At 34.0% G+C, this 27,836-nt stretch overlaps 5 protein-coding genes across 12 annotated transcripts in view; 2 read left to right on the forward strand and 3 right to left on the reverse strand.

Moving 5' to 3' along the window:
- LOC132706919 (phosphatidylserine lipase ABHD16A) overlaps positions 1 to 12,797 on the reverse strand; it is a 22,693-nt gene extending 9,896 nt beyond the window's left edge. The window contains exons 1-5 of one of the 4 annotated variants that reach the window (XM_060678515.1): positions 12,421 to 12,797; positions 699 to 791; positions 589 to 642; positions 232 to 536; positions 13 to 176 (exon numbers count right to left, since the gene is read on the reverse strand). In XM_060678515.1, the coding sequence (XP_060534498.1) occupies positions 13 to 176; positions 232 to 536; positions 589 to 642; positions 699 to 776 (601 nt within the window). In that variant the 5' untranslated portion in view covers positions 777 to 791; positions 12,421 to 12,797. Of the gene's footprint in view, positions 1 to 12; positions 177 to 231; positions 537 to 588; positions 643 to 698; positions 842 to 899; positions 1,039 to 12,420 lie in introns of those variants that run through there. The other 3 variants (XM_060678512.1, XM_060678514.1, XM_060678513.1) reach the window with 3 other exon arrangements.
- LOC132706920 (enoyl-CoA delta isomerase 2) lies at positions 1,308 to 12,409 on the forward strand. 2 transcript variants are annotated; one of them, XR_009619670.1, is made up of 5 exons: positions 3,394 to 3,454; positions 3,509 to 3,764; positions 3,816 to 3,984; positions 9,370 to 9,439; positions 9,763 to 12,409. XR_009619670.1 is itself a non-coding variant. In XM_060678516.1 (3 exons), the coding sequence occupies exon 1, from the start codon at positions 1,802 to 1,804 to the stop codon at positions 2,561 to 2,563; it is 762 nt and encodes a 253-aa protein (XP_060534499.1). In that variant the 5' UTR covers positions 1,308 to 1,801; the 3' UTR covers positions 2,564 to 3,334; positions 3,509 to 3,764; positions 3,816 to 3,985. The 2 variants fall into 2 exon arrangements, 1 of the variants encoding a protein (XP_060534499.1); XM_060678516.1 differs by lacking the exons at positions 3,394 to 3,454; positions 9,370 to 9,439; positions 9,763 to 12,409 and adding an exon at positions 1,308 to 3,334 and having other exon boundaries at positions 3,816 to 3,985.
- A 130-nt stretch (positions 12,798 to 12,927) lies between the features above and the next one.
- On the reverse strand, positions 12,928 to 17,555 carry LOC132707172 (pentatricopeptide repeat-containing protein 1, mitochondrial). Its single transcript, XM_060678898.1, has 3 exons — positions 15,963 to 17,555; positions 15,667 to 15,841; positions 12,928 to 13,302 (listed from the first exon to the last, which is right to left on the reverse strand). Exons 1-3 carry the CDS (start codon positions 17,525 to 17,527, stop codon positions 13,078 to 13,080), a joined length of 1,965 nt encoding a protein of 654 aa, XP_060534881.1. The 5' UTR covers positions 17,528 to 17,555; the 3' UTR covers positions 12,928 to 13,077.
- An 860-nt stretch (positions 17,556 to 18,415) lies between these two features.
- LOC132707457 (NADH dehydrogenase [ubiquinone] iron-sulfur protein 6, mitochondrial) lies at positions 18,416 to 19,014 on the reverse strand. The gene is made up of 3 exons (XM_060679320.1): positions 18,823 to 19,014; positions 18,596 to 18,772; positions 18,416 to 18,542 (listed from the first exon to the last, which is right to left on the reverse strand). Exons 1-3 carry the CDS (start codon positions 18,943 to 18,945, stop codon positions 18,477 to 18,479), a joined length of 366 nt encoding a protein of 121 aa, XP_060535303.1. The 5' UTR covers positions 18,946 to 19,014; the 3' UTR covers positions 18,416 to 18,476.
- Positions 19,015 to 19,172: 158 nt separating this feature from the next.
- LOC132707664 (uncharacterized) lies at positions 19,173 to 27,078 on the forward strand. Of its 4 annotated transcripts, none has more exons than XR_009619766.1 (7): positions 19,173 to 19,362; positions 22,271 to 22,486; positions 23,121 to 23,180; positions 23,547 to 23,642; positions 23,699 to 23,761; positions 23,828 to 25,296; positions 25,474 to 27,078. XR_009619766.1 is itself a non-coding variant. In XM_060679588.1 (7 exons), exons 1-6 carry the CDS (start codon positions 19,274 to 19,276, stop codon positions 24,015 to 24,017), a joined length of 714 nt encoding a protein of 237 aa, XP_060535571.1. In that variant the 5' UTR covers positions 19,173 to 19,273; the 3' UTR covers positions 24,018 to 24,044; positions 25,141 to 27,078. The 4 variants fall into 4 exon arrangements, 3 of the variants coding, with proteins under 3 accessions (XP_060535571.1, XP_060535570.1, XP_060535569.1); XM_060679588.1 differs by having other exon boundaries at positions 23,828 to 24,044; positions 25,141 to 27,078; XM_060679587.1 differs by having other exon boundaries at positions 23,828 to 24,044.
- Positions 27,079 to 27,836: the final 758 nt, after the last annotated feature.

Genomic DNA, 27,836 nt, shown 5'->3' on the forward strand with positions numbered 1-27,836 from the left:
TCACAAAATTACCCAGTATCATTTGCAACATGCCAATACTTCCCGGGTATATTAACCTTATGCCAAAGGAATGAACAGCGAGATAGGCGATTACGCGAAAAGGCAACGAGGTGATATATTGAAAGATATCTTGGTGCATTGTGGGTTTGTGAATTCCTATATATCTCATGGTATCTCTAAAAAAAATTATAAATAGGATGCAGCTAGACCCAGAACTATGTAGAACATTACATTTTGCTGCTAATGTGATATTCTACAGGCCAAGCTGAAAATTCAAACTCATACTTCATCAGTTCAGGTTTAACGCTGCGGATGTCCCGCTGAGCCTGTTCCAAGACTCCCATAAATTGCTGATACAAGGGATTTCGGGATCTGCTTATGCCCCTGATACAATAAGAGATTACTAAAATGACACTCACACCAGTGACTACTTTCGAGAGACTCGTCAGGCCCTGTAGTTCAAAGTAGCCCCGCTGGTATAAGATACCAACTAAGAATGGAGATGTATATATTCCTAATTTCCATATTATATAAAGCTGAAATAAAAATTATTTAAACAATACTGGTATCTTATGCCGGCAAACTTACAGAATGTATTATTTGGTCTCCCCACTTTTCCAATAATTGGGGCTCATAAAACTGCTACAACAAAAAATAAAAATGGAAAAATGTCTCTTTCCCTATATTACCAAGTATACCTCGACAGGACCGTTGCCATAAACTTTTATTAATCTTGGGGAGAACATACACTTCCACACAAACTTAAGGGTTGACATTTTTTGCAATAGAATCTAATTCAAAGAAACAATTCACTTAACCTAAGAGAATCGAGACTGAAACGCTAGATTTAAAGAGAGGACATAAATATTTAAAAAAATGTTATATTTCAGTGTTGTTACCGTTAAAATCCTTTTGTATTTACCTGAAAAATTATTGTTTTTATTTACATTAGACAGAAACCACAGAACATAGATAATTAGAAATTGCTAAAGTGATCATTGTGCGCTTAGTTAGTTTCCCATAATTTGTAAGAGAAAACCTTAATTACGTATTGATTACATAAACTAAGCTAAAAGAAATCTAAATTATTTTCGAAATCTTCTAAATAAAAATAAAAAGTAATAATGCCGTGACGCGATTCACGAAAACAGTATGAAAGGTGACATTAAAAAAAAATACCATTAAAAAATAAGTTGAGTTGTACCAATCACTCAAACAATGATGGTAAACCAAAGAGAAATTTGCTTCACAAGAGCGCTTGTGGCTGACTGTAAATTGGAAGTGTAACATTCTATTTCCCTCAATTAAAATATTTGACCCGCTGTTTCTGTTGTTCACGCTTGTCGAAAGCAGGCCTAAGCGAGAGCGGTTAAATGTTTTTTTTTGGGTCGGTTCAATTTTTTTCTTGATTTTAGATAAGGAAATGCCTAATCAAAGGATAGTACGGTTCGCCGGTGACCAATAGGAAAAGTCATTGAAAGTGTCTGTGATTCAAACAACTGAAATACTCAAGACTGTTCACAATGGGCGAGTGTCCATAGTGCTTATTTTGAAAGCAAAGAAAAAGAGGAAATTGAATACTCATTTTTATTATTTACATCTGGCTAACTCTACAATTGCTATATCTGGTCCAGGAAATGATATGAATACATATTGAAATAAATATTCATTCAAATCTACTAACCCTAACCTATGGCTGACCGCTACAAAAAATCAGTTCCAAGGTCTGATAACGATTGCAATGGAATTCATAAAAACTATTTTGCTGTAGTAAATATATGAAACGTAAAGTAGTGCCATTATGAGTGAAAACTTCGTCCTTCTAACTTTAAAAAATGGTGTACGGACGATTACATTAAACCGACCAAATGTGAAGAACGCTATAAATCAGGATATGTATGAAAAAATTAAAAAAACCATGAATAATGATGCTGTGAATGATGAAGTTGTAATAACTATACTAACAGGTACTGGAAATTATTACAGTAGTGGGAATGATATCAAAAGTTCTATGGAAACAGTGTCCGACCCGGAAAATCAGTTTCGGCTTGTGGAAGAAATGATTCAAGCTTTCATTAACTTTCCGAAGTTGTTAATTGCTGTAGTAAATGGCCCCGCTATAGGAATAGCTGCCACAACTGTTGCCTTGTGTGATATCATCTATGCTTCAGAGAATGCAGTTTTCGATACACCTTTCTTGAAAATGGGATTATGTGCCGAAGGAGGATCTTCATATACTTTTCCCTTCACATTTGGCCGCAGCATTGCATCTGAAGTTATAATCTTAAACAGGAAGTTGTCAGCAAGTGAAGCTTATCAATTTGGGTTAATTTCAAAAGTTGTACCGCTAAGTGAACTTCAGGCGTTTATGGAAAATCTGCATGAATATGGAAAACTGCCTCTTCAAAATGTTAAAAGAAATAAAGCTTTAATTATGGCTAATTTTAAAAAAGTATTGATTGAATGCAATCAGAGAGAAACCAAAGCTTTGAAAGAATGCATTGAGTCTGATGAATTCATTACTGCTGCTATGTCATTTCTCAATAAGAAATCTAAGTTGTAATAAAACAGTCCTATATATTTACATTAAATAATTTACGAGGTTTTTGCTAGTTTACTTAAACCCTAATAATCACAAAAATGAAAACCGAATTACTTTATTTATTTATTTAATTACGAATTTACTTTTATTCAAGTTTCAAATAATTTTACAGGTAAACAAGAGAGACGTCATAACATTAATTTAACTATCCTCTTTGAATTGAATCTGAACCATAGAGGAAAATAATTAGTTTTCTCTATGGTCTGAACTTTCCAACCGTAACTTGGACATGTACAGCAAGTGTCAACGATATCCAATCAACGTTTTTTAATTTTTTCAGCTGCTAATAAATCAAATTGATATCGATTAGACAGCTTTACTGTTATCTTGCCCTCACTAATAACTCGTAGTAGTCGTACACAAAGTACATATACAAAAACGTCTCTGTTCTAATCTTGCTTGAGGGGATTAATAATGGGCGTATGGTCCTAGTGAATTTCCCACCGTTCGAAGAATTGTAAACGACGAAGAACTTTCTATCTATGCATGGTTTTTAAACTTAAAGTTTCACTGTGTAACGGCTGAGGGAATTGGTGGTAGTTTTCTCGCTGTGCTAGTGGCAGTTGAATTGGATTTTGTTGATAATTCCTTCATGTTTTCGAAAGACGTGTCTTAAAAGCTAGAGACCCGAGCGTTTTTTTATCTTGGAACAGGTACGGGATACAAAATGTACGATCTAACTTAGAGGACCGCTTTAACCAATGCAGTGACCTTGTTCAGCCCAGTAAAAAAGTGAGTTCAGTTTTTTGGTTTTGCTTTTTTTTCGAAATTTTTTCTTTATTCGCAGTTCACATTTTGCTATCGTTGTGCACGTTGTTTTATTTAATGGCGGCGATATCTAACATTATTCATGTATTTTTTTCTGTACTGGCAAAACTATAGTATTGATTATGGAATATTTTTTAGGATGATTGTGTGGAGGTGTATCTTCGAAACAAAAAAGGTATATCTTTTGCACACCTCTATAGTTTAACAGACAACACGTTAACATGAAAAGTGGCGGCCAAAGGCGAAAGTGTTAATAAAAAATATACTTTCACAAAAATATTCGGCCCCTATCTAACCTAAGAAGAATTATTCAAAGATGTTATGAAATCCAAATTATTACATTTTATTAATGGGAGGGATGCAACTGTATTTGCATACGGTGCCTCGGGATCTGGTTAGGTTTGATCGGAGAAACTCTTTTCGAACTGAGGGTCTTTTATTCCAGGTAAAACATTTACAATGGTTGGGACCGAAAATGCGCCTGGTGTAATACCTAGAGCATTTGAATACCTGTTTCGTAGTTTGCCCATATTACGTGAAGATCCCAAAGCAAAACCGTTGCCAAATGGGACAGTAATGGAGCTTAGCGCTTTGCAGAGCGAAGAAGAGAAGAGGTATACCCAAAATCTGTCCTTTCATGTTTTCGATTGCATATTCAATGTTCAAACTAGTCTCCTCAGTCGCTCTAGTATTGTCGATTGCAACATAGTTTCCAAGAGTTTCTTGCTAAATCTGACGCGGACGTTACTTGATCCGTCTTTGATAAAATACCCTGATGTAGAGGTTAACATACTGATGTATTAGGCAAGAAGATAATTTTTATGTTTTGTAATTTAACCTCACGGGGGGGGGGTGCGATGCTGCGTTATCCAAGAATAATAAATTTTTTCGCCTTTTTAGGTCTGTCAAATTGTAACAACCAGTCATTCATAATGTCTCGTGTCATCCATGCTTTCTTGTAAAATTTCCATATTGCCGGTAAATTTTTAATTGCCACATTTTTGAATGGTCGCGCAGCCTTTCCAATCACGAGCAAATCTTCTTTTTGTCATGCCATATTAGCACAAAATAAAATTGTAAGCCTCTCCTTGGAAGGCTTTCCACCACTAAGTTTTTCAAATTTCAAAGCAAGTGTTTTGTTAGATAAGACTCGGAAGAAAAGGCCAATCTCTTCGGTATTATAACATCGTGTCGCCGCTATCCGAGGAGTAGTGTGGGCAACTTATCTTTAGACTGATTTACGTCTTCTTGACTCACATCTGCTGATTCTCCATTAATTTGAAACATTAAGTTTTTCTGCTATTTCTTGAGCCTTGGCCTTTACTAAGCGCGATATTGGAATGTATTTTCTGTGCAATAATAGATCACCGTGTTCCTTAATGGTATGCGGATATTTAATTTGAATGACAAAAATATGATCATTTGGTAAATAAACCATTTTCCTAAAACTCAACCCCGAGGGACATCATCCTTTAACATGCAATATTTGCTTCAACTTTTTCCTGCTGATACACGGAATCTACTTTTTAAAACCCTAAAACATCTAACTATTGGTCTTCTCGTTCTAAATTGCACGTCGTTTTATAGATCTTCTACGGCGTTCGTGGATTATGGAGCACTCGCCAAACTCAGCATTTTCAAAACAGGTTGAAAAAAATTAAATAAAAAGGTTTCGTTAATTCGAAGTTTAGCTAAAATTGTACCCCTCAAAATGCTCGTTTCATCTGGCATCAAAACAAAAAAGAAATATCAAAATATTTAAAAATGTAGTTGGCTGTGACATCACAATCTTTTTTAACGCATTAAGGTATAAACAAACTTTGACTTTTTCATCAAGGCAGCCTTTTTAGTTAACTTTTTTTTATAGAATTATAGCAATAGGTTTTATTTGCCAACAAGTGACTTAATGTGGGCAGCTTTAAATTCAACAAGAATTTGTACGCGTGTTATCTCAAAAAGTAACTAACATTTAAATATAAAAAAAACATAACCTCAATTTCTGCCTAAGTTATTGAAAATTCGAATAGGAATTTTTTTAGAAAGTGACCTTTATTTTGACCGGGCAGGTGAAGGATTCAAAAAATGTCGAAATATAGGGGGTATTTTATTTAAAATAACAAAGATTATGTCGAGGGGTGGGGGAGGGACACTTTTGAGACACCCTGTATCAACAAAATTATAATATTTTAAATCTTCAGGAGAGTCCAAGAAACTTTTCTACGAAACTTTTTTTCATATCTCACATGGTGTACGTATTATTATTAATAAAAAAGTTGAAGAATTTTAATAGGAATTCGAAACATTTTTATAAACGTATGTTTTATTCGTCTTTCTTTTGTATTTGCCATTTTCTTTATTTTCCTCTATACAAAGTGAAATGAGTTCTGAACGAGCCAACAAAATGATCCAGAAGAGTTAGCTTGTGGAAGTTGGTTTGAAAAATCTACATAAACGTAAGAAAACTTCTGGATTCCTCCTGCGTCGGTTTTTGCTAATTCGAACCAGCTTACGTTTCACCAATCATCCTGTTGGCTGCTTCAGAGCTTGACTGCTCGCATTTTACTCTGTACTTGCTTTTATATTGTTTGAGAGGGACGGAGCTAAATGAGGGACATAAACACCGTCTCCGATGACTGATTCAAATATTGGTGAAGAAACCTGAGTCGCGGTTAAGATTTTAATTTTATCTAAATTCTTGCATGTAATGTAGAATTGATTCTTCTACCAACGAAAAATCCGAGAGTCTATAGAAATCTATAAGCAACCTAATAATCTTAACCGCGACTAAGGTCTCTAGCTGTCACCAATATGGGAATCGGTGTTTATGCATAATAACAAAAAGAATATAATAAACTATGGACAGTAAAAGAACTGCACATCATTCAAATGGCGCACTATTTGAAACTTCATTAGTTAACGTGTTGATAAAACACAATCTCGTGCTACATATCAATTTAACAAAATTTAATCACTTTAATTTGTTGGTATTGTGTTGATTTGTAAAGCACACCAGCCTATTGAAAGGCATATTCTATTAATCACTACAGGAGACAAAAGGTGACTTCCTCTCAATTCTCTAGAACGGACGTGACAATTAAAACTTTACAAAACACAAGGAGAATTAATCGCCACAGTGATAGAATGACAAAACATAAATCCAGAAATTTTCTAGAGTCCTCGAGAGTAGCCAGTCCATGAAAGCCTCCCACTTCAATGATATCCACTTGTAAACCAATCTGGCCCATCATATATCTTTCTCTGCACAGCTTCAATTCGGTGTTTATGAATTTCATAAAATGGAGACCAGATTATTGACCCAAGATAGTACGGACATATGAACTGAACATCCCAAATTCTCAAAATCTTCAGGCATTCTCCAGACATGACCCAACATACGGTTACCACGGCTAAGGGTGTCCTCAAAGTGCCGGTCAAAACGTAATGAATGATACCGAAATCATTTATTGCTGGTGCTCTCTTCAACATACACTCTTCCATTCTATGTGAGCAATCAGTAGAATTTTTAAGTCGAGACAAAACCGTACAGGTACATTTTACAGTGCTTTGTAAATTGTTCATCCTATACCACTCCCATAGAGAATTAATGTCTCTCTGTAGCACTGCACAATCATCAACTGATTGTACGCAGTGGTAAATTTTTAAATAAATAATCATTTTTGGGCCCAGATTAGACATCTGTGTTGTCTTCTTCTTAGCGTGCCTTGTCCTATCGAACGTTGGCGATCATCAGCGCAATCTGGACTTTGTCCACCGCTCTTCTAAAAAGTGTCCTGGCGCTAACACCATACCACTGCCGCAGATTCTTCAACCAGGAAGTTCTGCGACGGCCTGGGCCTCTCCTACCATCTATCTTGCCCTGCATAATGAGTTGGAGTATTTGGTACTTTGTGTTGCGTAGAATATGTCCGAAATATTCTAGTTTTCTCTTTTTGATAGTGTGTATGACTTCTGTTTGTTTGTTTAGTTGATTTAATATGTCTATATTTCGGACTCTGTCAACCCACGAGACTCGCAGCATGCGTCTGTATGTCCACATTTCGAAAGCCTCCAGTCTTCTGCACATGGTTTCGGTCAGCGTCCACGATTCGGCCCCATACATGAGCACACTAAAGACATAGCATTTGGGAATGCGAATCCTCAAAGCTAAATCGATATCGCGGCTGCATAACACGGCCTTCATTTTAACGAAGGCGCCCCGGGCTTGCTCTATTCGGGATCTTATCTCTTGTGTGTTGTCCCACTCTGAGTTAAGTATGCAGCCTAAATATTTGTAATGTTGGACGCATTCTATGGGTTTTCCGTCGTACTCCAAATCACCCCACACATCTCTATGTTTGCTTACTACTAGCCATTTAGTCTTTTTGATGTTCAGCTTGAGTCCCATCTCCCTACTTCTGTCTGCCACGCAGTTCAAAAGTTCCTGCAGGTCCTCCAGCGTACTCGCGAGAAGCACAGTATCGTCCGCGTATCTGAAGTTATTTATAACTGTACCGTTGAGAATAATACCTTGGTGTTTCTCGTATAATGCTTCTTCAAAAATGCTTTCGGAGTACAGGTTAAATAACAGAGGCGACAGCACGCAGCCCTGTCTCACACCACGCATGATTCGAACCTCATCCGACATCTCTCCGTTCACTACTATTTTTGCTTTCTGGTGCCAATATAGATTTGCTATTATTCGCATATCTCGTTCATCTAGGTTTTGTTTCCTTAGTATTTCAATGAGTTTACTGTGCTGGACGGTTTCGAAAGCCTTCTCATAATCTATGAAACACGCAAACGCATCTACGGACACATCCCGGCATCTCTGCACCAACACCTGCATGCTGAACAAGGCCTCACGTGTACCCATCCCATTTCGGAAGCCGAACTCTGTATTGCACATCTTTGTTGGGGGAGAAGAAACAGCTGACCTGCTGAGTACGGCCCTGCTGATAGCTCGATAGCACCGATAGAAACTCACCTCTAATACCAAACTTTTGAAGTTTGTTCAGTAACACTCCTTGGTCCAGCAAATCAAAGGCGTTGCCGAAGTCAGTTAGAAGTTAGTGTTTATCTGGAGCTTTTATGCGCGTTTCTAGATAGTCCCAGACATGATCGATTGGGTTTAGGTCTGGACCAACTTCTGGCCAATCTAAAATTTGGATGGCAAGGGCACTACATTTTTCTTAAGAACCTCTCTTATATACCGATCAGCTGTTAAAAAAATCCCATACGTAACACTACTAACTTTGCGTGACCTTGAAAACAGATTCCTCCTCGAATTATTGTTGAATCACCTCCAAAATTTCTATGAAATCCTAAGTCCAGTCGTTAATTAACATGTTTTCTTGTGAACCTTAACCATAACCTGGTTAACAACGGGCAGTAACAGGCATTATGGGCCTTATTCCAAATTCATCTAAACATTACGGTCTCTGGAGAGACCGATTTGCAGGTGCCTGGATGTAACATGGCCTTTACGCAAAGTCAGCTGATGCATGTTAAAAATGAAAGTCGTCTTTTTTTTTCTCCTGAACAAAAAAGCTGCATATCTAGAATTGAAGCTAAAAGGAGATCATAGGTCACAGATTCAGCAGACCTTGCGAAACCTTCCAGAACCAGTCTTTTATCATGCGCCTAGGCGCAAAGCCGACATTGGAAGAAATTCCGATAAATACTCTCGTGAAGTTTTCACTCAATTAAGTTTGACTCAAACATAATATAAATAAATAAATAATGTGCTGCTAAAAAATATATTTAGTTTAAAAATTAATAAAACCAACCTAAACAGTAACCTGTTAGTGTTCAGTTCTAATGTTAAAACAAAAGAGGAAATACAAAAAAATAAAAAAATTGGCAACAATGTATCGAGGTGATTTCGTTCGTTTCGTTTCCAAATTCTTTGCAAAGAATTGAACATTTTCACGGTTTTACGTTCACACCCTGTATAATGGGAAGGGGTTATTTTATCCCGATTAACAAGTTGTCTACATTAGGAAGAAGCAACGCTATTTGTTCCAGTCCGCAAATTGCCAGAGGGAGATGGGATGATTCGCAGTATTGAAGGTACTTTAATTAATATACGTACAGTTGTTTAATAAGGGTTCGATATTTTACAGGGTTGTACGTAAATATTTTGTGTGTCAAAGTTTCATTTCATTAAATTGGTATCTGTGACTTTTGTAACATGAGAAACTTGAATTTGTTCTCCGTCAATATTGAATTTATTTATTAAGTATATGTGATACATTTATATTGTACATATGTTCTGTAAAATAAATTTAAGCAGTCAATTTTTACTAGAAAAATACTTCACATTTCTCCCTGTGAAATATCAAGCTTCTATTAAATAACGCCATGTATATTTATTTAGGGTATTTCTGTTTCAGAGCAACCAACGAGCAATAGCGATTTGAAACTTGGACTGCCTGAACAATTGTCAAGTTAAGTTAATTAAATCCTTATATCTTTGAGAATTGAAAATTTTACTTAACATTTGCCGTTTTCCAGTCGGGCTTACAGTAGTGGGGCACCTATATTATCTAATAGCTATATGGTCAAGCCCCTAAATATCCAAATGAGTTTGAAATGAGAGAATGGTGACGACATGGGCGACCGGAAGAATTAATAATTATCTAGGAATGCTCTGGTACCACAACAAATTTAACAGTAGATTTTGACAACTTGGTTATGAAAATTGGTATTTTATCCAATGGAATAATTTTTACAATATAAAAAATTATTTGAGGTTTTGGGTTGTGGCGTCGTCATACATAATGAATCTTCTTTCTTTAATAGACGTGTATGGTCGGTTACATTAGGCAGTACAGTAGAGACTTGATAATCCGGACTAATTAAAGTAAGGGCTAACTCAAACTATAATATACATACATGATGAAAAACAGTAAACGGGTAAACTTCATTCTCAAAGTCTCATCAAAACAAATATAATGTAGGTAAGAATAACTATATCAAATGTTACATTATTTAAAATATTTAAATATTTTACTTTGCCTTTTAAGTGAAATAATTGAAGAATGCTTAACTATACCTTTTTGTTATAATATTTTAATTTAGAGAAAATTTTCTCCAGCAATTCTAATGTAAATGTCTGAAGCTTCATGTTCAAGATCGCCATTCTCTAAGACATTCTCTGCATTTTCCAACCACAGTCAATTTGTGTCAGCAGTTTAGAGGAATTAATTTTAGTCATAATCAGGTAAATTGCCGGTTTGTGGTCACTTTCTGCTATGGCATATAGAGTAAACTGCATCAATAAGATTTATCCTCTTAATGCAGACCTTTCTGATAATACAGCTAGAATAATCTGATAGCATTTTGATCCATAGGTTGGATGAAAACTGTACAGGATTTCTAAACTACATAGAGCAAAATCGACTTACTTAACATGGCCGAGATATAGGGCGGTTGCCAATTTTCGGCCCTTCAGAAAATTGCCCATAACTTTTTTATTTATGAAAATTTTGAAATGGGATAAAAACATTATTAAGGCATTCTTTAAGGCAAATGCAGTGGCGTACTCAGATTATGTCTACATTTCTCCGTTTTCTCATAAATAAATACAATTTTCTTATTTTATATGATAATCATAGTTGACTGTAGGCTTAAATTAGTGTTCGTGGCGAGCCTTTTCAGCTATAGCAACCTTTAAAAACACGAAACTTACGAATCATTCAATATTTTAATTTTAGATATTTTTAATATTTTAATATTTCAGATTATTTAGAAAACAAAATTATATTTATTTTAATCTAATAAACACAACAGTAAATATTAGAATACAAAATCTTAAAATTTATCCTTTAGCATTAATTATATTGAAATATTTTAAAGCAAATGTTCAAATTGGGCGCCGCCCTCTTCAATACACTGGGCGCACCTTTTTCGTACTGACTGGCAACTATTTACTAACTTTGTATAGGATTGATGGAAGGAGACGCTTTGGTTTGGAAAATTCTGTCTTTAAAGATAAAATCTTTTATTCTTACCCATAAAAAAATCTAGACGAGTTAGATCACACGATCTCGCAGGCCACACAATAGTTCACTTACAATCGTCTTGCTGATAACAAAAACTCAGTCCAAGAATTAATGGCACGTCTTCTAAAACTGGCTGTCAGATTTTCATTAAAAAAATAAGGTCTGACAAATCTACCTCAGGAAATTGCTACGCATAGCGAAAGGAACTGTTTCTGTTAAATATTCCGGAACGCTTCATGACTCGAAACAATAGACAATGGAAAATTAATTTTCTCATTGCATTATTTGTGACAGAACACAAAATTCAGTAAAGAATAAAAGTTATGTGCTTAACTGATATTGACAGCTACATGCACGGCCTACTAATACGTAAATAATACATAAACAAATCTATGTGGCCGAAAAGGAGTCAACACTGGCATTTTTTAAAGACCATAGACAACTACAATTGCCATACAAAATAAAAAAGTATATAATTATGAGAAAACGGAGAACTGTAGAAAGGATTGCCCTAACAATGTTTTTATCCAAATCCAAAAATAAATTACAAAGTTATGATCAATTTTCAAAATTGAAAACGCCCTATATCTCGGTTGGTAGTGGAAGATATCGCCATGCGGTTTTAAGTAAGTTAAGTATGGTGAAAAATTTTCCGTCTTCATTATCAATCAAGCATTTCCCGAAAGTTGTTGGTCTTTTAAGTTGTTTGCAAAACGATATGTCAAAGCAATCCTTAAAAATGGTAGAAAACATCCATGCGTTACTACTAGTAAAATTTGGTTCTTGGATGCCCTTGATAAACCCACGTCTTTTTTTTTTAATGAAGAAACCAGCCTCTACTTGCCACAAATGCACCTTTTTATAAATGTTCTGGGATAGTTCTCGAGCTACAATATAATACAATACAGAATACAATTTTATTTCCTTTTCTGGATGTTCTGCTTGCTGTAAAGTTTTAGTCCTGAATGGTTAATTCCAATAAATCCAAAATATTGAAGAGTAAGGTATTATTATCAAACAGCGTGTTGCAGAAGGAAATAAGCTTACCTTTTTATTTTATCTTCCCTTTTTCGAATGTCGGAAACGGTCGCTGTGATAACGTGACTTACCACAAACACGATTTTTCAATTTGTCTAATATTTCACCTTTTTGTTTTAAAGATACAGTAATATGGCCATTTTTGCACTATATTCGCACTACACGTCCAGTTGTCAAATAAGATGAAATAGCGTCGCGTTTAAGACATGTTAGAACAATATCATTTATCAGATTCGGATTATCGAATCTCTACTGAATGTTGTACAATTTTGGTCGTCATTGATGATCATCAAATGAAATTTATATACTTGGTCTTCAATATCAACTCTCTTTCCAACAGTTTCCCAATGCACTTGATGAACAAAATGAAAATCACAGGTTAACCTTTCCCCTTTACCTCTCTTAACGAACGAATTAACAGGAAATCAAGAAGAAGACAAATACGTCATTGGTTTTACTCGGGTATGATCCTTACGCAGTAAGTTTATAAGTAATGAAACTCGCAAAAGAGAGAATATGTTTATTGGCGAATCCGCAATTAAGCGGTCTGTTTACTGCGCAAATGAATATAAAAATAATTCCGTATCTCAGTCGCTAAGTTGTTTATTAAATAATTAACAATATGCACAGCACATCTTCGTTCTGGGTTGATTTGTCGGTTTATTCCTAATACCGCTGCTTTAGTGACGTCTTAACCTTAAACAGAGACGTATGTTTCGCTTTAAACTTGACCCCGTCTTTCCATTTGTATTTGACGTTATCGGGGTAAGTTTGTCTAAACTGCTGCCAAGGGTGCGCGTCTTCTGATTCGTCGGTTTGCACTTGTTGTAACCAAGTTTTGTGCCGGGTTTTAAATATTTCAAACCATTTTTGTTGGGAGTTAGATAATTCCTAAAACGGTTGTCCCAAATTAACAAAACCGCAATAAATTAAAAGAAAATCTAAATATTAAGATAAAAATCTCACTCACATTCCTAAAAATAGATTGGCTTCTGTTCCTGTGTAACTAGACAAGTTATTATATTTATTGGTAATTAAAATTCACTACATTGTTCGTGAACGCAATAAAGATACCTATGTAAATATATACAGGGTGTAAATATATACGACGATGTTTTATGAACGAAGTTTCCAAAAATCTCCTCAAGGGTTTGTTTTGAAATTTGACTTCGTTGTTGTTAGTTTTTATATACTAAGACGTGAACCCCACTTATGGCTTGCGCGATCTCCGGATTTAAAACTTCTGGATTTTTTCCTGCTTAGCCACCCAATACCATTGGTTTACGTCACTTCTGGGTGCTGGTCACTTTCAACAGCTTTTGTAATTTTTTGTATGGCAAATATTGATTTATTTATTGAATGTTCTGAAATATTTTTATGGTAAATAGAAATGCAATTTAAGTTTTTTTCATTTTAAGATACGAAAAAGTAGTAGTTTTAGTAGCTCAAACTCAGGGAAGTGTCGAAATTAAATTAAAGTGGTGCGTACACTTCTATCAATACATTTTATAAAGTAGCCCCCGCCCCCTAACGCCAATGTTTAATTTTTATTTAGTTAGGGCCAAATCAGTCCCCTATCACTAGAAATAAAAATGCCAACTTTCAAACAAATCCGTGAGAAGATATTTGATTTAATTTAAAAAATATTTATAATTTTTTTTTTCATAAAATCATTTGAGGAGTCGGCACCTTAAATATTGCTGCCGAAACACCCTGTACTTGAGTGAGTTATAATTAACTTAAATTATTAACATCTTTTTCGATCATTTACAGCGTTAATTTCCTTTTTTTAAATATCTAAATCATGTCTTTTATTCTCAATTTTTGATAATTATTATCATTTGCTAAAAATTTAGTTTCTTTGTTATTATTGCTATAATAAAATATTACCATTTAAATTTGCAAAATGTGCAAAGTTTCCTAATATCATAGAGCAACTGTAAACAAAAATTCAAAATTTTACATTAAATGTTTTTTGCAAAATTTTCTATAAAAACAGCCCTAGAGAGCTATCACATATGTTACATAGAAAGTTTCCGATTTTTTCTAATCTAAAAATGTAACAGCGTAAAAAAAATGAGAGAATCAATGATCACGGCCTACAAAGTACAGTATCTCCCATATTTTGCAAAATTTCGAAAAGTTATTGGTTTTGAAATATTTTATACGGGGTGTTGCGCAAAAGCGTGACAATTGAAAAATATATATATTTTAAATGTTTTCATGCGATGTTCCTAACTGTTGGGGAAAATATGTCTGTTAGACGTTACAGGTCTCGGTAAATCTTGTTTTGACCCGCAATTAATGAAAATAAATTATTTTGTATTTAGTTTTGGTTAGTGGAAATTATTTATTTATTTTCCGTTTGACGGTATTGTACTCGAATAACGTATTTTAAACATGACTCACTAGACGTTTCATAAATCTCAAGGTAGATGGCGCTCGAGTCGTATAAATTCAAATCCAAAAATTCGTTAAATTTAAAAGATAAAATTTATTCAACCGGAATTCAATGTTAATTTAAAATAGAAATAAATCATCATCAATTTATGAGGTAATTAGTTTAAATCATTTATTGCGACAAAAAAAAAGTAAAAACGTATATATAAATTTTAGAGATGGACGTGACACGGTACTGACATTTAGCTGATTTATTCTAGGTTCCCACTGAATGACAAATTATTTTAAATAAAAATTATGATGATATATGTTCATGATCATCTAATTAATACAAAAATTCCATTATTAGGTTATTAATTAACAACCACACATAAAAAATCATAGTTAAAACAATTTGACCGTATATGAAATATATGAAAAATAAACAGATTCATCAATATTTTATTATAGTAAAACCTCCATTATGAATTTATGGCTATTGCTATTAACTAGCACTTACAATCTCTGCTTGATATATCTTCAGCTTATAAATTCAAGCTTAATGAAAATTTCCATTATGTGGACGAGACTATATAGTATGTCCTGATTCACGGTTTTTTAAGTTATTAATTGATCACACAAAATAGGCCAATGCAAAAATAAAACCAATGTATTCCTATGATAAACGCACCAACGTCATCAAGTATCTAATTTGATGTCAAACATCCCTTAAGATTCTGTCATTTGTATGTCAACCAAAATAGGTAAATTAGGAAATAACCAAGGTCATCAAATATCTGGCGGATGTCAAACATCATCAAAATAGGAAATTGAAATCACTGAAAATCACCCAAATAGCTTAAAATAGTTACCTACTTTTTTGTCCGATAAGGTTTTGCCAACACTTTTAAACCCTTCCAAGTGCTGTAACAGCTTTTTACTGACCGCGATCCCTTCGCCCAGGCATAATTCCATCATATGAAAAATATAAGGGAAATTCCAATGATGACAAGCCTGCGAAAGCATAGCTCCAACTATAGCGGAATTTAATCTGAAAAATATGGCAACTATTCTACACTTTTTTACTTAATTATGGAATATTCCAAATTTTACTATTATCTATCACTATACAGTTGATGCAAAGGAACCTAAGAAATAAAAGTTGTACTGACCTATATTTTGAGGATTTCATTTCATCTATTAATTCGAGAGCTTCTTCTTTGGTTTTGCAACTCAGGGCTAATGTACCATAGGTCATGACGTTAGGCTTAAATTTTTTTTTCAACAATTCCAGCACTTCCCTGGCTCCTACATAATCAAACCTCATACTTCTCTTTTTAATTAACATATTGTAAAAGTCAATATCAGGTTGAACTCCATGTAGTCTCATCGACTTGAGCAGCTCAGTTTCCGCCGCATTTGTGCCCGGTATGGAATCCAATAACTCGGTAAACGTCTTGATATTCGGGGCGCACCGGTATATTTTCATTGTCCTTAGAAAACCCGAAAATCCGCCTAGGAGAAGTAATCTATCTTCGGGTTTTCTCACCTCAGTTAAAGAGATGAGATTGTTTAGATTTGGCACTGGCGCCAATAGATTTGGTCGAATATTATCATTTGAAGAATCCTCGTAGTTTGTTTCAAATGAGCTTTGTTTAAGATCCGTTAGATTCACTAAATTACCACTATATTGACCAGGTTCTGCCTGTTTCGGTTCTAACAGTTGCACATTCCGACAGGCACCATATAACAGATTACTTTTGTTTTCTAAGCTTTGACTGTCTTTAAGTATTTTCTCAATTACATCTTTAGCAACACTAACATCACCTAATTCACAGTCCCGGACACATCTCAACAACAAATTAAATGTGAATATACCAGGATGAATTTTCTTTTCCAAAAGTTTCCTCCAAACCAGCAGGGAATGTCTAAAACCAGCCTCTTTGTCTGATATACAGGCTTGTAACAAAAAGTTCATAGTCTCTGATTTTAATTTAATTCCATTATTGGCCATTTCATCGGCTAAACTAAAAGCCGTTGTTAGATCACCGCAACGACCAAAAGCTTTGATCATAGCGTGGTATGTTGTGTCATTTGGTGTGTATTGTTTTTCAATCATAATGTCTCTTAAACGTCTCGCTCTAGTTAATCCATCCTGAGGCCATGGACTGTTAGCGCAAGCATTAAACAATGCAGTGTACGTGCCCCCCGTAACCTGCAAGCCTCTCTTTTTCATGTCATTATAGAGCATGAAGGCTTTTTTTGAATACCCAACTCTACCACAAGCACCCAAAATTAAATTAAAGATGTAATTTTCAGGTTTTACTCTATCCTCTTTTAACATCTTTATTTCTAAAACGTCTATGGCTTCCTTAATTTTCCTCTCTTTTATATATTTTTTTATTATATCGGCATACTGTTTAGTTCTTAATTTTTGTGTGGCGGGTACTTGTTCCGTAAAATGTTTTTCTTCTCTTAAATCTCCTTCATCTAAAGTGTCTAGTGAATGACTGTCTCCGAAAATGTCCGGATCATTTTTAAGCCGCACCATGAAATCTCCATCATTTGATGAAATTTTGTCGCCGCTAATACTCCTGCTATTACATGCTATTCCGCCTTTGCTTATTCTGAGTAAGGAATACGTTAACCAGCTATTTTCATTCAAAGACGCATTACTTAAATATTTTATTAAAATAGTTCCAAACGCAGATTTTTTACCAATAGATCTAAGAAACATTTTCAAAACAATAGCTATAACTAACCTAACTCTTCTTCTTTGGGGTTTCAGGCTAACCGTCAGCTCTATTCTAGGGTAAATGAAGATTTGCCCTTAGGCAACAGATGTTAATTTAGATACATACTCCTCTTAAACAAGATAAACTAAATTTACACGCTTGCTTATGATACCATAAATTTGGATTTTTTTGCATCAAGCATTGGTTTGTTTTACTGTATGGTTATGGGATGGACTAATAACAATTACAAAAAAAAAATACTATTCGACTAGTTCGATACTTGGCAACTATTTCCTTCTTAGCCTTCCAACTGCTAATGAAGTCGACAATTTCGAAAAACTTTTGCGTCTATCTAGAAACCAGTTAAATTTCCAAAATCATGTAGGCAGAGAAATAAGAGATCCATACAGAAAATGAGTAAGTTCATATCCATTATGCAGCCTATGCTATATGATATCTGTTAAATAAAAAACCTAAAATTTAGATCCTGCTACAAAAGCAAAGTTCTTTGGGAAGAGTCAGAGGTGTGTTCAACAACTTAAAATCATGATTATATATGGAGTCTATATACCAGCACTGTTTTTTTTTCTTTAAAAATGGAGTGCTCTGTTCAGAAATATAACAAAGGGTGGAAGAAAACTTTCAAACATATAAAGAGAGTTTTGTCAAAATTTAATTGATATGCCACAAGGAAACAACACTTACATTCCAATAAAAGAAATTGTGCCATGATGGGGTTTGTTTTATGAACTTCTGTGGTACCGGTCGTACCAATAAGTGCCCTAAGGTTTTAACTTTTCGTTCACCCATAAGTCACCTCTGGACAACAAAGCTTTAATAATTGTAGGTAACTAGCAATGCTAATAATGCAATCAATAACAAACCAGAGAGCTATATACATATCTATATTAAATAAAATTTACAAACAAGGCTTATGGAATCAATCACTGCTTAATGGTCTCCTTCTTTATAGAATCTTAAACCGCAATATCCACAAATATGATTCCCCGGTTTATCCTATAAGAAAGAAAATTAGAACAAAAAATAAAATTGAAATAACCTTAATTCACCAAATTGATGTAAACTCTAGGATGTCCTTCTGGGCCACTTCCGCCATCACACCATACCACACGTTCTTTACAAGGTTTGGGAGGTACTTCTGCTATAAGATTAATTCCAAAATTGGGATTTACGTGTTTTGGTCTGTCCACGAACCGAGAAAGCCTATAATCCTTTTCGTCCCATTTCTAAAAATAAAATTTAGTCAACCTTCCAGTGGACTATTAAATCTCAGAACCTGTCCAGTGTGGGTTTCGACTTCCTTCGGTACCCAATCAGCTACGTATCTTAACCCTAAACAAGAAGGAAGGTTCTTCCTGGAAAACGTACAAGAAATATTTAATAACTTTGATTTCCACATTTTTAAAAACAAATAATGTGACGTAATAGTTCGAGACTGCCCCTTATAGAATGTTTTACATATGGATGTTCTTTACTTGTCTTGGCCAAAATTACTAGGATCAATTGACTAAAGGCATTCTCTGTATATACAAAGACCAAATAATTTTCGTGGTCAATGGCAGTAAAAAAAGAAATATTATAGCAAACGGAAAGAAGAAGAATATTTTTTAAAAACGTATTCTGTGATATTTATTTTTAAAATATGTATATGTGTCGAGATTGTTGATATTATTTTGAAGCCGCATTTGGAACGTTTTTCGATTTTGTAATTTTTACGATTTCATGGAATGTGTTTAAACCTATATATGAAAATGGTTCTACGTTGCTTTGTGTGTGGAATAAACCGCTATGATCATTCTAACCTAACTTTTCATAGGTAAGAAATCAAGCTATTCCGTTGAATCAGGAATTTACTTGTGTTGATCTAGTTTTGAAAGACTGAATCCACGATCTTAGACTTGCCTGATTGCAGAATACTGTTTATCTTAACCAAGCATGTCCAATTGCCTTCTCTCATATTTGTAAATGTGTATTATGTTTATGGTTTTCACTGTTGCTTTATAAGAAGCCCAACGATTTTGTTCTAAACGGCACTTGTTTAACATGTTTCAGGCTTTGTGACAAATTTTTTGGAATCTTGTATAGAAAGCACATTTTACTAGCAGTTCATATTTACAATAGGTATTAGGTATTATGCTTAAAATAATATGAATTTGAATCATTTTCAAAACTTTCATGTTATAATATCTACTTTTTTTTTTTTTTTTCATTTTATCGGAACTTCAGATTTTGCTGGATCAAAAAATGTATAAGTGGTTATTGCAAAACTTTGGAACTTTGTCCTTGTTTATATGTCTTAGATTAGGGTTTCACAATGTCTAAGATCTTAAGGTTTCTAGCACTAATAATAACATTTTCCTTTGGAATAGCCTATGGCAATAGTTGACCTGTTTTTGTGGAAAATCGCATTCTGACAATTTTAGGCATGTCGGCAAATTAAATCTTTTAGCTGAGAGATCTTACTTCACCTATATTCAAGAAAATGTCAACTATTCCATAATTATAGCAGTTCCCTAAATTATTGAAAAAATGTTTGAAAAAAAAGCATAATTCATAATAATAATAATAATTTGTTTTGCAAAATTCCTTTCATTCATTGAATGAATTCTTTGGCTATAACTATAAATCAAAGTTAAGATAATATATTATATATATATATATATATATATATATATATATATATATATATATATATATATATATATATATATATATATATATATATATATATATATATATATATATATATAAGGGTGTTCGGAAAGTCATTTCGTTTTTTCCCGTCAGAGAACTTAATTACGTTTTTTCGAAACCAACTTCACACTTAAGCCGCATAACCATTATATGTCTTGAGAGCTGATATTGCAAGGCTTGTGTGTGAAAAAGTTCTATTAATTCTACGCAGTAGTTTTTGGTTGGTACCCTTTTAAATATGGAGAGCAATAAACAGCATTTTCGTCATATTTTACTTTTTTACTTCAGAAAAGGTCAAAATGCTGTCCAAGCGAGAAAAAAATTGACGGATGTGTATGGAGAAGGCGTGTTAACAGTACGCCAGTGCCAGAACTGGTTTGCAAAATTTCGATCCGGCAATTTTGATGTCGAAGATGCACCACGGTCTGGAAGGCCGGTCGAAGCTGACAAAGATGCGATAAAGGCATTAGTTGATGCAAATCGGCGAATAACCACACGAGAGATCGGTGAGAGATTAAATTTGTCGAATTCGACTGTTTATGGCCATTTGAAAGGCATGCGCTTAACCTCGAAGCTCGATGTGTGGGTGTCCCATGTCCTTACGGAGCGAAATTTATGTCGTCGCGTTGACGTGTGTGATTCGCTCCTCAAACGTCAAGAAAATGATCCATTTTTGAAGCGGATTATTACTGGGGACGAAAAATGGGTTGTATACAACAATGTTAAACGCAAGAGGTCATGGAGCGGAAAAGATGAACCGGCTCAAAGCGTGTCAAAAGCCAACATTCACCAAAAAAAGGTGATGCTCTCCGTTTGGTGGGATGTCAAAGGAATCGTTTTTTTTTGAGCTTTTGCCGGACAATACAACGATTAATTCAGAAGTCTATTGTCATCAACTGGACAAATTGAATGATTCACTTAAAGAGAAGAGGCCCGAATTAATCAACAGGAAGGGTGTAGTGTTCCACCAGGATAATGCGAGACCTCACACAAGTTTGGTCACTCGCCAAAAACTTTTACAGCTTGAATGGGACGTACTGCAACATCCACCATATTCTCCAGATCTCGCGCCTTCCGACTACTATTTGTTCCGGTCCCTGCAAAATTTATTGGACGGCAAAACCTTTACCTCAAATGAAGATGTCAAAAACCACCTGAACCAGTTTTTTGCCAGCAAGGACCAAAACTTTTATGAGAGGGGAATTATGTTACTGCGAGAAAGATGGCAAAAGGTGTTGGACCAGAATGGCCAATATATAATTTAATAAAATATTTATTCATTATACGAAAACTGTCTTTCATGTTCCCCTAAAAAAACGAAATGACTTTCCGAACAACCCAATATATACATACACATTGCATATATATATATTCTGTATCCCTACGTCTAATTTGGATAGATAGATGACCCTTTGGAGACGCTCTGTATTTCCATTTTCTATTTTTAAGATTTATTTTTATTGTTGTTTTTATCTATCTATTCTCATAAAAAAAAATACAAAAATATTAATAAAAAAAATTGAAATTTACCCAAATAAGAGTGAAGACATAGCAGTCAAGTATTTTGGTTTGAGCAAAATGGTTTTCTGAAAATGTGTACAATACCTTCGAGAAAAGTTGTGTTTTAATTCTGTATACTTATGTGGGTGAACACTTAATATCATACTGGGCAGTCAAATTATTGTAAAATTGTAATTTTATTATTTTTTTATTCCCTTATAAGGACCAAAGCGAATGAAGAAGTTTTTAAAATAATATTAAATAATTTTAATTATTTTAGTATTTCGACGCGCTTGTTTCGGTCACCTTGTATACACGCTAATATTTTCCTGCTCTGATGAGTAGTATAAATCGCTACTTGTGTGTTTTTGCTACAAATGTTTTGGAATATTGACCAATGAATAATAAAAATGTAGTTTTTTTAAATTAAGCGAATAAAATTATACAAATTACTTAGTTGCGGTCACGGTATATTTATATCATATAATTCCTAAAATATCCATTTTTAAAGCCACCACCTACTTTTTAAGCATTCCATCTAATGAGAGTGAACGAGGGATATGGTTCAGTCTATTGGGATTCCTGACAAATAATATGCAACGGATGCCGAAGCGGCCACGGATCTGTTCAAATCATTTTGAAAAAGCGGATTTTCATTATAAACGCAACGGCAAAAAGTTTTTAAATAAGGGCGCGTATCCAAAAGCATGCGAAACGTTCCAGGATGACTGGTCGAATATTTCAAGGTATGTCGAGAATTCAATTTGTTTTGAGGATCGAGAACACAAACGGCCAAAATAATTAACGTTTTTTGAAAAGTGCCAACGTTTATTTCTAAATTTCACTCTCGCATTAAACTTCGCATCGCCGTTCCTACCCGAAAAATCGAGATTAAATCTGGTTGCCATTAACCTTACTAAAAGGATTAGGTGATGAAAGAGATCACCTCTAGAGCAAACCCTGAATAAAAGAGCCTACATTACAGCCCTATTGATTGACAGGCGAGGAATTTATTTTAGGGAGGAATTAATGAGGAACTTAGGCTCTAGTAAAATGGCAGTTTCCTGGATGAAATATATTTTTCCTTTTAAGTATAACCTCAAAACCAACATTTTAGAAACTTTTCGGCCTGAAGGACTAAATTGTATTTGATAATATAAATTGATAAAATTTTATGTTTTGTTTAAATAAATCAACATACTCATTTCATATTTCCTATGTAGTAACAAAGTGGCACCTACCTCTCACTCTCCTTAGGAGAGCAAAAAAGGGCTATTTGAATTTTATCGGCTATTACTCACATATTCATTGTTAATCGAACGAATCTAAATAACAGGGAAAGGTCAGTGTAAAAATTTTAAAAATATTGTTTTTGCATAGACCAGCGTCAGCTGAGGGGACAATAGAACACAAAGGTCAACTTCTGGAAGACAACGAAAGGTAAAGTTACTGGTAAATTGTTTTTTGAATTGTTATTTTAATTTATATCTATAATTATTGAACTTTTAACGAGATCTGGGCATATTTTGAATGTAATGCTGAAAAAAGGACACATCCAAATTGGCTCCTATTGAAATTATGTACTGTCTGTTTTGAAATGACAAGCGTCATCGCGCATGCGCATATTGAACGGCTCTCCTCAACATGTATATTCATCGTGGCTTAAAAAATTCTTATATTATATTATTAGGTAGGGCCTTTATACATTCAAATGATGGTTATTGGTATAGATGTCAGTTGTTTTTCTTGATTGATGATTACAATATAAAATGTTTTTATTTTTAACCACTACTACTCTTCTACTAGTTCTTCGATTACCGATCCCGCCTCGTCAACACAGGTGGAATCAACTCGAAGTTCTATTTCAGAGTCTTTGGGATCGGTGAAAAAGGCAAAGGCAAGGTATAATCTGTACTTCTATTTGTTTCTATTTGTACTTTTATCGCATTGCTTTTCAGGCAGGCTTCCCATTTGCCGCATAAACAAGGTAATTTAGCTCTTGAAAAGAAGAAGAAGAAAAGGTACAATATTGAAATTAAGCGTGTTAAAAAAGAATAAAATTTACTTCACATCACGTCACATTTTAGGAAAGTCATAATGTATGTTGGTAATTTAAGTGTGGACGATTTTGATTCTCCAATCAAACGACAAAGGAATTTAGACTTGGTGAAACGCGCGATACTGGAACAACGGACAAAAATCGACGATCTTTACAAAACTATCGGAACCCTGAACGGCAAAATTATCAATTTGAAACATCGGTTAAAGCGTATTTGAGAGGCCTTGGCGGCATCTCAGCCGAAGGTGATTATCTTTTTTTATTTATAATATACATGCTGTTTTATAATTTAATGTTAATAATGAAGAGAGCGATTTTTTATCTATTTTAAAAAGAACACTTCACATGAACATATGTCCCAAACGTGGCGGGCGTCACTGTCTATTTTGAAAGGCATTGATGGTACGCCATTGATTACTCTTAAAATAAAAATTAATCTTACAATCTCCAATCATTTGTAAAAAAAAATAATTTCTTGTTTTTTTTAATCTGATGTACGGTTTTCGTTGAAAAAAATAAAAACTTAACAAAAGACCAATCGCAGTCCACCCACGTTAGATAGAGGCGTGGAAAATCCGCCTTTCGAAAATTAAAATTGCCGTGAAGGTTTGTAGCAAGATTGGAAAGTAATGTTGAGAGTGATTGACAAATCATCCGCGAAAAGTAGATACCGCTGCACAGCGTTGCCAAACCGTTATGATTTCTTCGATTTCACGGTGAAATTATATACTTGCAACTTAATATAAACTGGATTAAGTTTGTTCTAAAAGTTGCCCAATGAGATGAGGAATGGGAATGGGAATTTTGTTTACCTTTTTTTTGTATTTATTTATTTTAGGATAATAAAATTAATGTTAATTGGAAAATACGACATAAAAATTAAATAAAACTTAACATAATGAGACATGTTGGTGGCCACCAATTTTAATACTACTGCATGGAATTTAAGAAACCATGTTGTTGGTGGCTTTATGTTTAGTACTCCACACAATTTTTTTATGTATTTAATTGGTTATTCAAGGCCCAACAAAGAAGTCATTCATAGGGTTATTATTATTTTATTATTATGTAAATGCTATATGCGTAAATAAAATTTTTAATTTTAATTTTAATTTATCGAATTCAATATTATTCATTGCCGATAGAACCCAGACAGGGACGGACTCCTTACTATACTCGTTACTATACTAATACCATTTATAAATCTTCTGATTTTCTCTTGTATTGGTTATTGGATGAATGGAACTTGGTGACGTTTCGCCAATCGACCTGTTGACTTCTTCAGAGCTTAAATAAAACATGTTTGCATTTTACTGTATACCTACTTATATATTGTTTTAGAAGGGCAGAACTAAATGAGGGACATGAATATTGTCTGATATTGATAGAGAATTCTATGTATCATGTTTGTCACTTTAAGAGATGATTTTTTCGCATAGTATTTATATTTTCGCTGATGAGGGTACGGCTGATCCAAAATTAAATCACAAACACAGTGTAAGTGCTAAATATTAATAAAATTTTAATTTTAATAAAACGAGTTTTCTTAATTAGAGAAAACTTTTTTGATGGTCATTTGTGACCATCCTGTATAATATATTTTCGCCGTAGATAGGTCAAAGCATTAAATATTAACCACTTCCATGATTCCGTGATAAAAATTCCCAATTTTAGGTTTCAAGTGTAAAAAAACATATAAAACAACATTGAAGATTTGTTTCGACGCTGCACGGCTTGTCTTTTTGACTGACTGACCAGGGCGTCGCGTTTCACTTCTATAGAACGTAGCTCGCGATGGAGATCCAACATTCCAGAGTTCTTGGAACCGTTTCCGTCATCGTCAAAGGCTTGGTGTGGTCATGCGCAGCCAAAGCCCTTAGACTATAAGAGTTTGAAGTCAAATTTTGTCTAAAAAGACAAATGAGCACTAGTAGAAGTTATGAACTTGCCAGAATTCCCGGCATTGCTCACGCACAGAAATATGATTTTATGAAACTTTTCAAAAAGGTGACATAAAATTATTTATTAAGTGATTGTGATGGTACAATTCTTTATTATTATTATTATTATTATTATTATTATTATGTGATATTAGATTTTCTATTTTTGTACTGACCAATATAATACTTTTCGATATGAATTTTTATAACTGTTATACCCGGAATTGTAGTCTGCGATTCATGGTTTAATACGAAAATCCAAGAGATTGTGACATTTTGTTACAGGAAGCGGTTTAGCAAAAAAAACTTTCAAAAGAATACAAAAAATGAACATTCCAATGATAATGATAAACTTATTCAGCAGTGGCACCAAAAAGAAGAGAAAATAAAAGGAAAATAAAGAAAACATAGTTTGATCACAAGAATCGCAAACGACCAGACAGACCAGATCTCTCACCATGAATGTACGGTGGTAATATGTCGTTGCATTCGAAAGTATTGGTTTATCGATTAATTTCATGTACACATGTATGAAGTAGAGTACCACGTTACTTTTGGTTTAGATTTTCAAAATTACACAAGTCACTCCGCGTAAACCTTTATTTCGTACCAATAATTTATATAAAGTTTATGTTGTTGTTTATGTTATGACGCGCTGCACGGTTTCCCTTTCCGACTGACTGGCCAAGAAGCGGCGCTTTGGCCTATATACAACGCAGTGCCGTATTCGCGATGGGCGCTGGACTTCCAGCCCTCAGGCACATCACCATAGTTCATATAGAATGTCTGATGGGTATAAGACCTTTCTTTATTGTCTTCACAATTTTTTTTGGTAACAAAAGTTACTCAGAATTTTGGGTGGTATCGTCTGTTTCGACATGAATTGGCAACCCTGCAGGTGCGTATATATATTTCAAATAGATCTATCCGCACTATGGCTATACACCAGACCTAAAAGAACTATTCAGTTCTACTTAACTTCTAATAGGATACTCGATGTGTTTGGTACGTTAAATGAATTTAAATAAAATTTCAGGCCAGTAGTTTTAAACCAATCAAAAATGATTTTTTGACAGCCATGCCAGCCAACGCATTTCCTTATCCACAATATTAATAAGTGGAACGTTATCGACTTTTCGGCATTATTTAAAATTAATCGAATTAACTTAATGATTCGACAACCTAATGTTTGCGACTAACAGTGATGGTGGACAATGATATTTCACGTAAACTTAAATAAGGTTAAATGAGGCGGTGCTTATTATTTTTTTAAACTATATATATTTTCGAGTTCCAACATTTAGCGAAGCACTAATGCTTTTCTTATTCGTGAACTTGAATTGAGGTGGCTTTTACTTGATGAAAATCCATTTATCAAAATAAATAAGAACTGAAAGTTCAGATTTTCACGAAATTATATATTATGACATGACAATTGTTTCGACAACACGATATCTTTATCAAATGTTGATGACATTTGATAAGGACACGGTGTTGTCGAAACAATTGTCATGTCATAAAATATAATTTCGTGAAAATCTGAACTTTTAGTTCTTATTTACTTTTCTTATTCACATACATTTTTATGCATTTTTTGGACTTTGATGATTTAAATATTATAAAATCGTTACATTTTCTCACCAAAAAAAGGCAAAAATTGGTGAAATTGTATTTTTGAAAATTTTATATGAAAATAGTTTAATTTGCTGATGATGTTAGAAGATTAAATTATTGAATTGAATTGACATGTAGGGCGGCATTTCAGTAATGTCCATTTTTGGGACACCCTGGAGGCTTTAGTATCAAAGTCGTTGCTCATTTCTAAAAATATATATATATATATATATATATATATTTTCGAAGTTACTCAAAATTTTGCGCAAAACCAGAAACCGTACTAATACACATGGTATCTATCCCATTGGTGTCTGCTGTTTCCAATTGAATTGGCAACGCTGCATGTGCGTATATATGGATTTCAATAAAAGTTTCACATCAGTAGTTTTTAACCAATCGAAATTGATTTTTTCGTTGTGCCGGGATTATATCCATTTGTAATGACGTCATGATATTGGTTACCAAAAACGAATATTAGCT

Source organism: Cylas formicarius, unplaced genomic scaffold, assembly GCF_029955315.1.
Source record: "Cylas formicarius isolate icCylForm1 unplaced genomic scaffold, icCylForm1.1 PGA_scaffold_9__14_contigs__length_23061073, whole genome shotgun sequence".
NCBI classification, from domain to species: Eukaryota; Metazoa; Arthropoda; class Insecta; order Coleoptera; family Brentidae; genus Cylas; species Cylas formicarius.

Coding starts and splice junctions, on each gene's coding strand:
- LOC132706920 (XM_060678516.1), top strand. CDS start 1,802: ATGAGTGAAAACTTCGTCCTTCTAACTTTAAAAAATGGTGTACGGACG.
- LOC132707172 (XM_060678898.1), bottom strand. CDS start 17,527: ATGTTTCTTAGATCTATTGGTAAAAAATCTGCGTTTGGAACTATTTTA. Junction 15,842..15,962: donor ATGAAATCCTCAAAATATAG/GTCAGTACAACT, acceptor CATATTTTTCAG/ATTAAATTCCGCTATAGTTG. Junction 13,303..15,666: donor AAACCTTATCGGACAAAAAA/GTAGGTAACTAT, acceptor CAACCGTTTTAG/GAATTATCTAACTCCCAACA.
- LOC132707457 (XM_060679320.1), bottom strand. CDS start 18,945: ATGTGGAAATCAAAGTTATTAAATATTTCTTGTACGTTTTCCAGGAAG. Junction 18,773..18,822: donor TCGAAACCCACACTGGACAG/GTTCTGAGATTT, acceptor TTTTATTTTTAG/AAATGGGACGAAAAGGATTA. Junction 18,543..18,595: donor CTAGAGTTTACATCAATTTG/GTGAATTAAGGT, acceptor TCTTTCTTATAG/GATAAACCGGGGAATCATAT.
- LOC132707664 (XM_060679586.1), top strand. CDS start 19,274: ATGTGTTTAAACCTATATATGAAAATGGTTCTACGTTGCTTTGTGTGT. Junction 19,363..22,270: donor TCTAACCTAACTTTTCATAG/GTAAGAAATCAA, acceptor CTACTTTTTAAG/CATTCCATCTAATGAGAGTG. Junction 23,181..23,546: donor CTTCTGGAAGACAACGAAAG/GTAAAGTTACTG, acceptor CTCTTCTACTAG/TTCTTCGATTACCGATCCCG.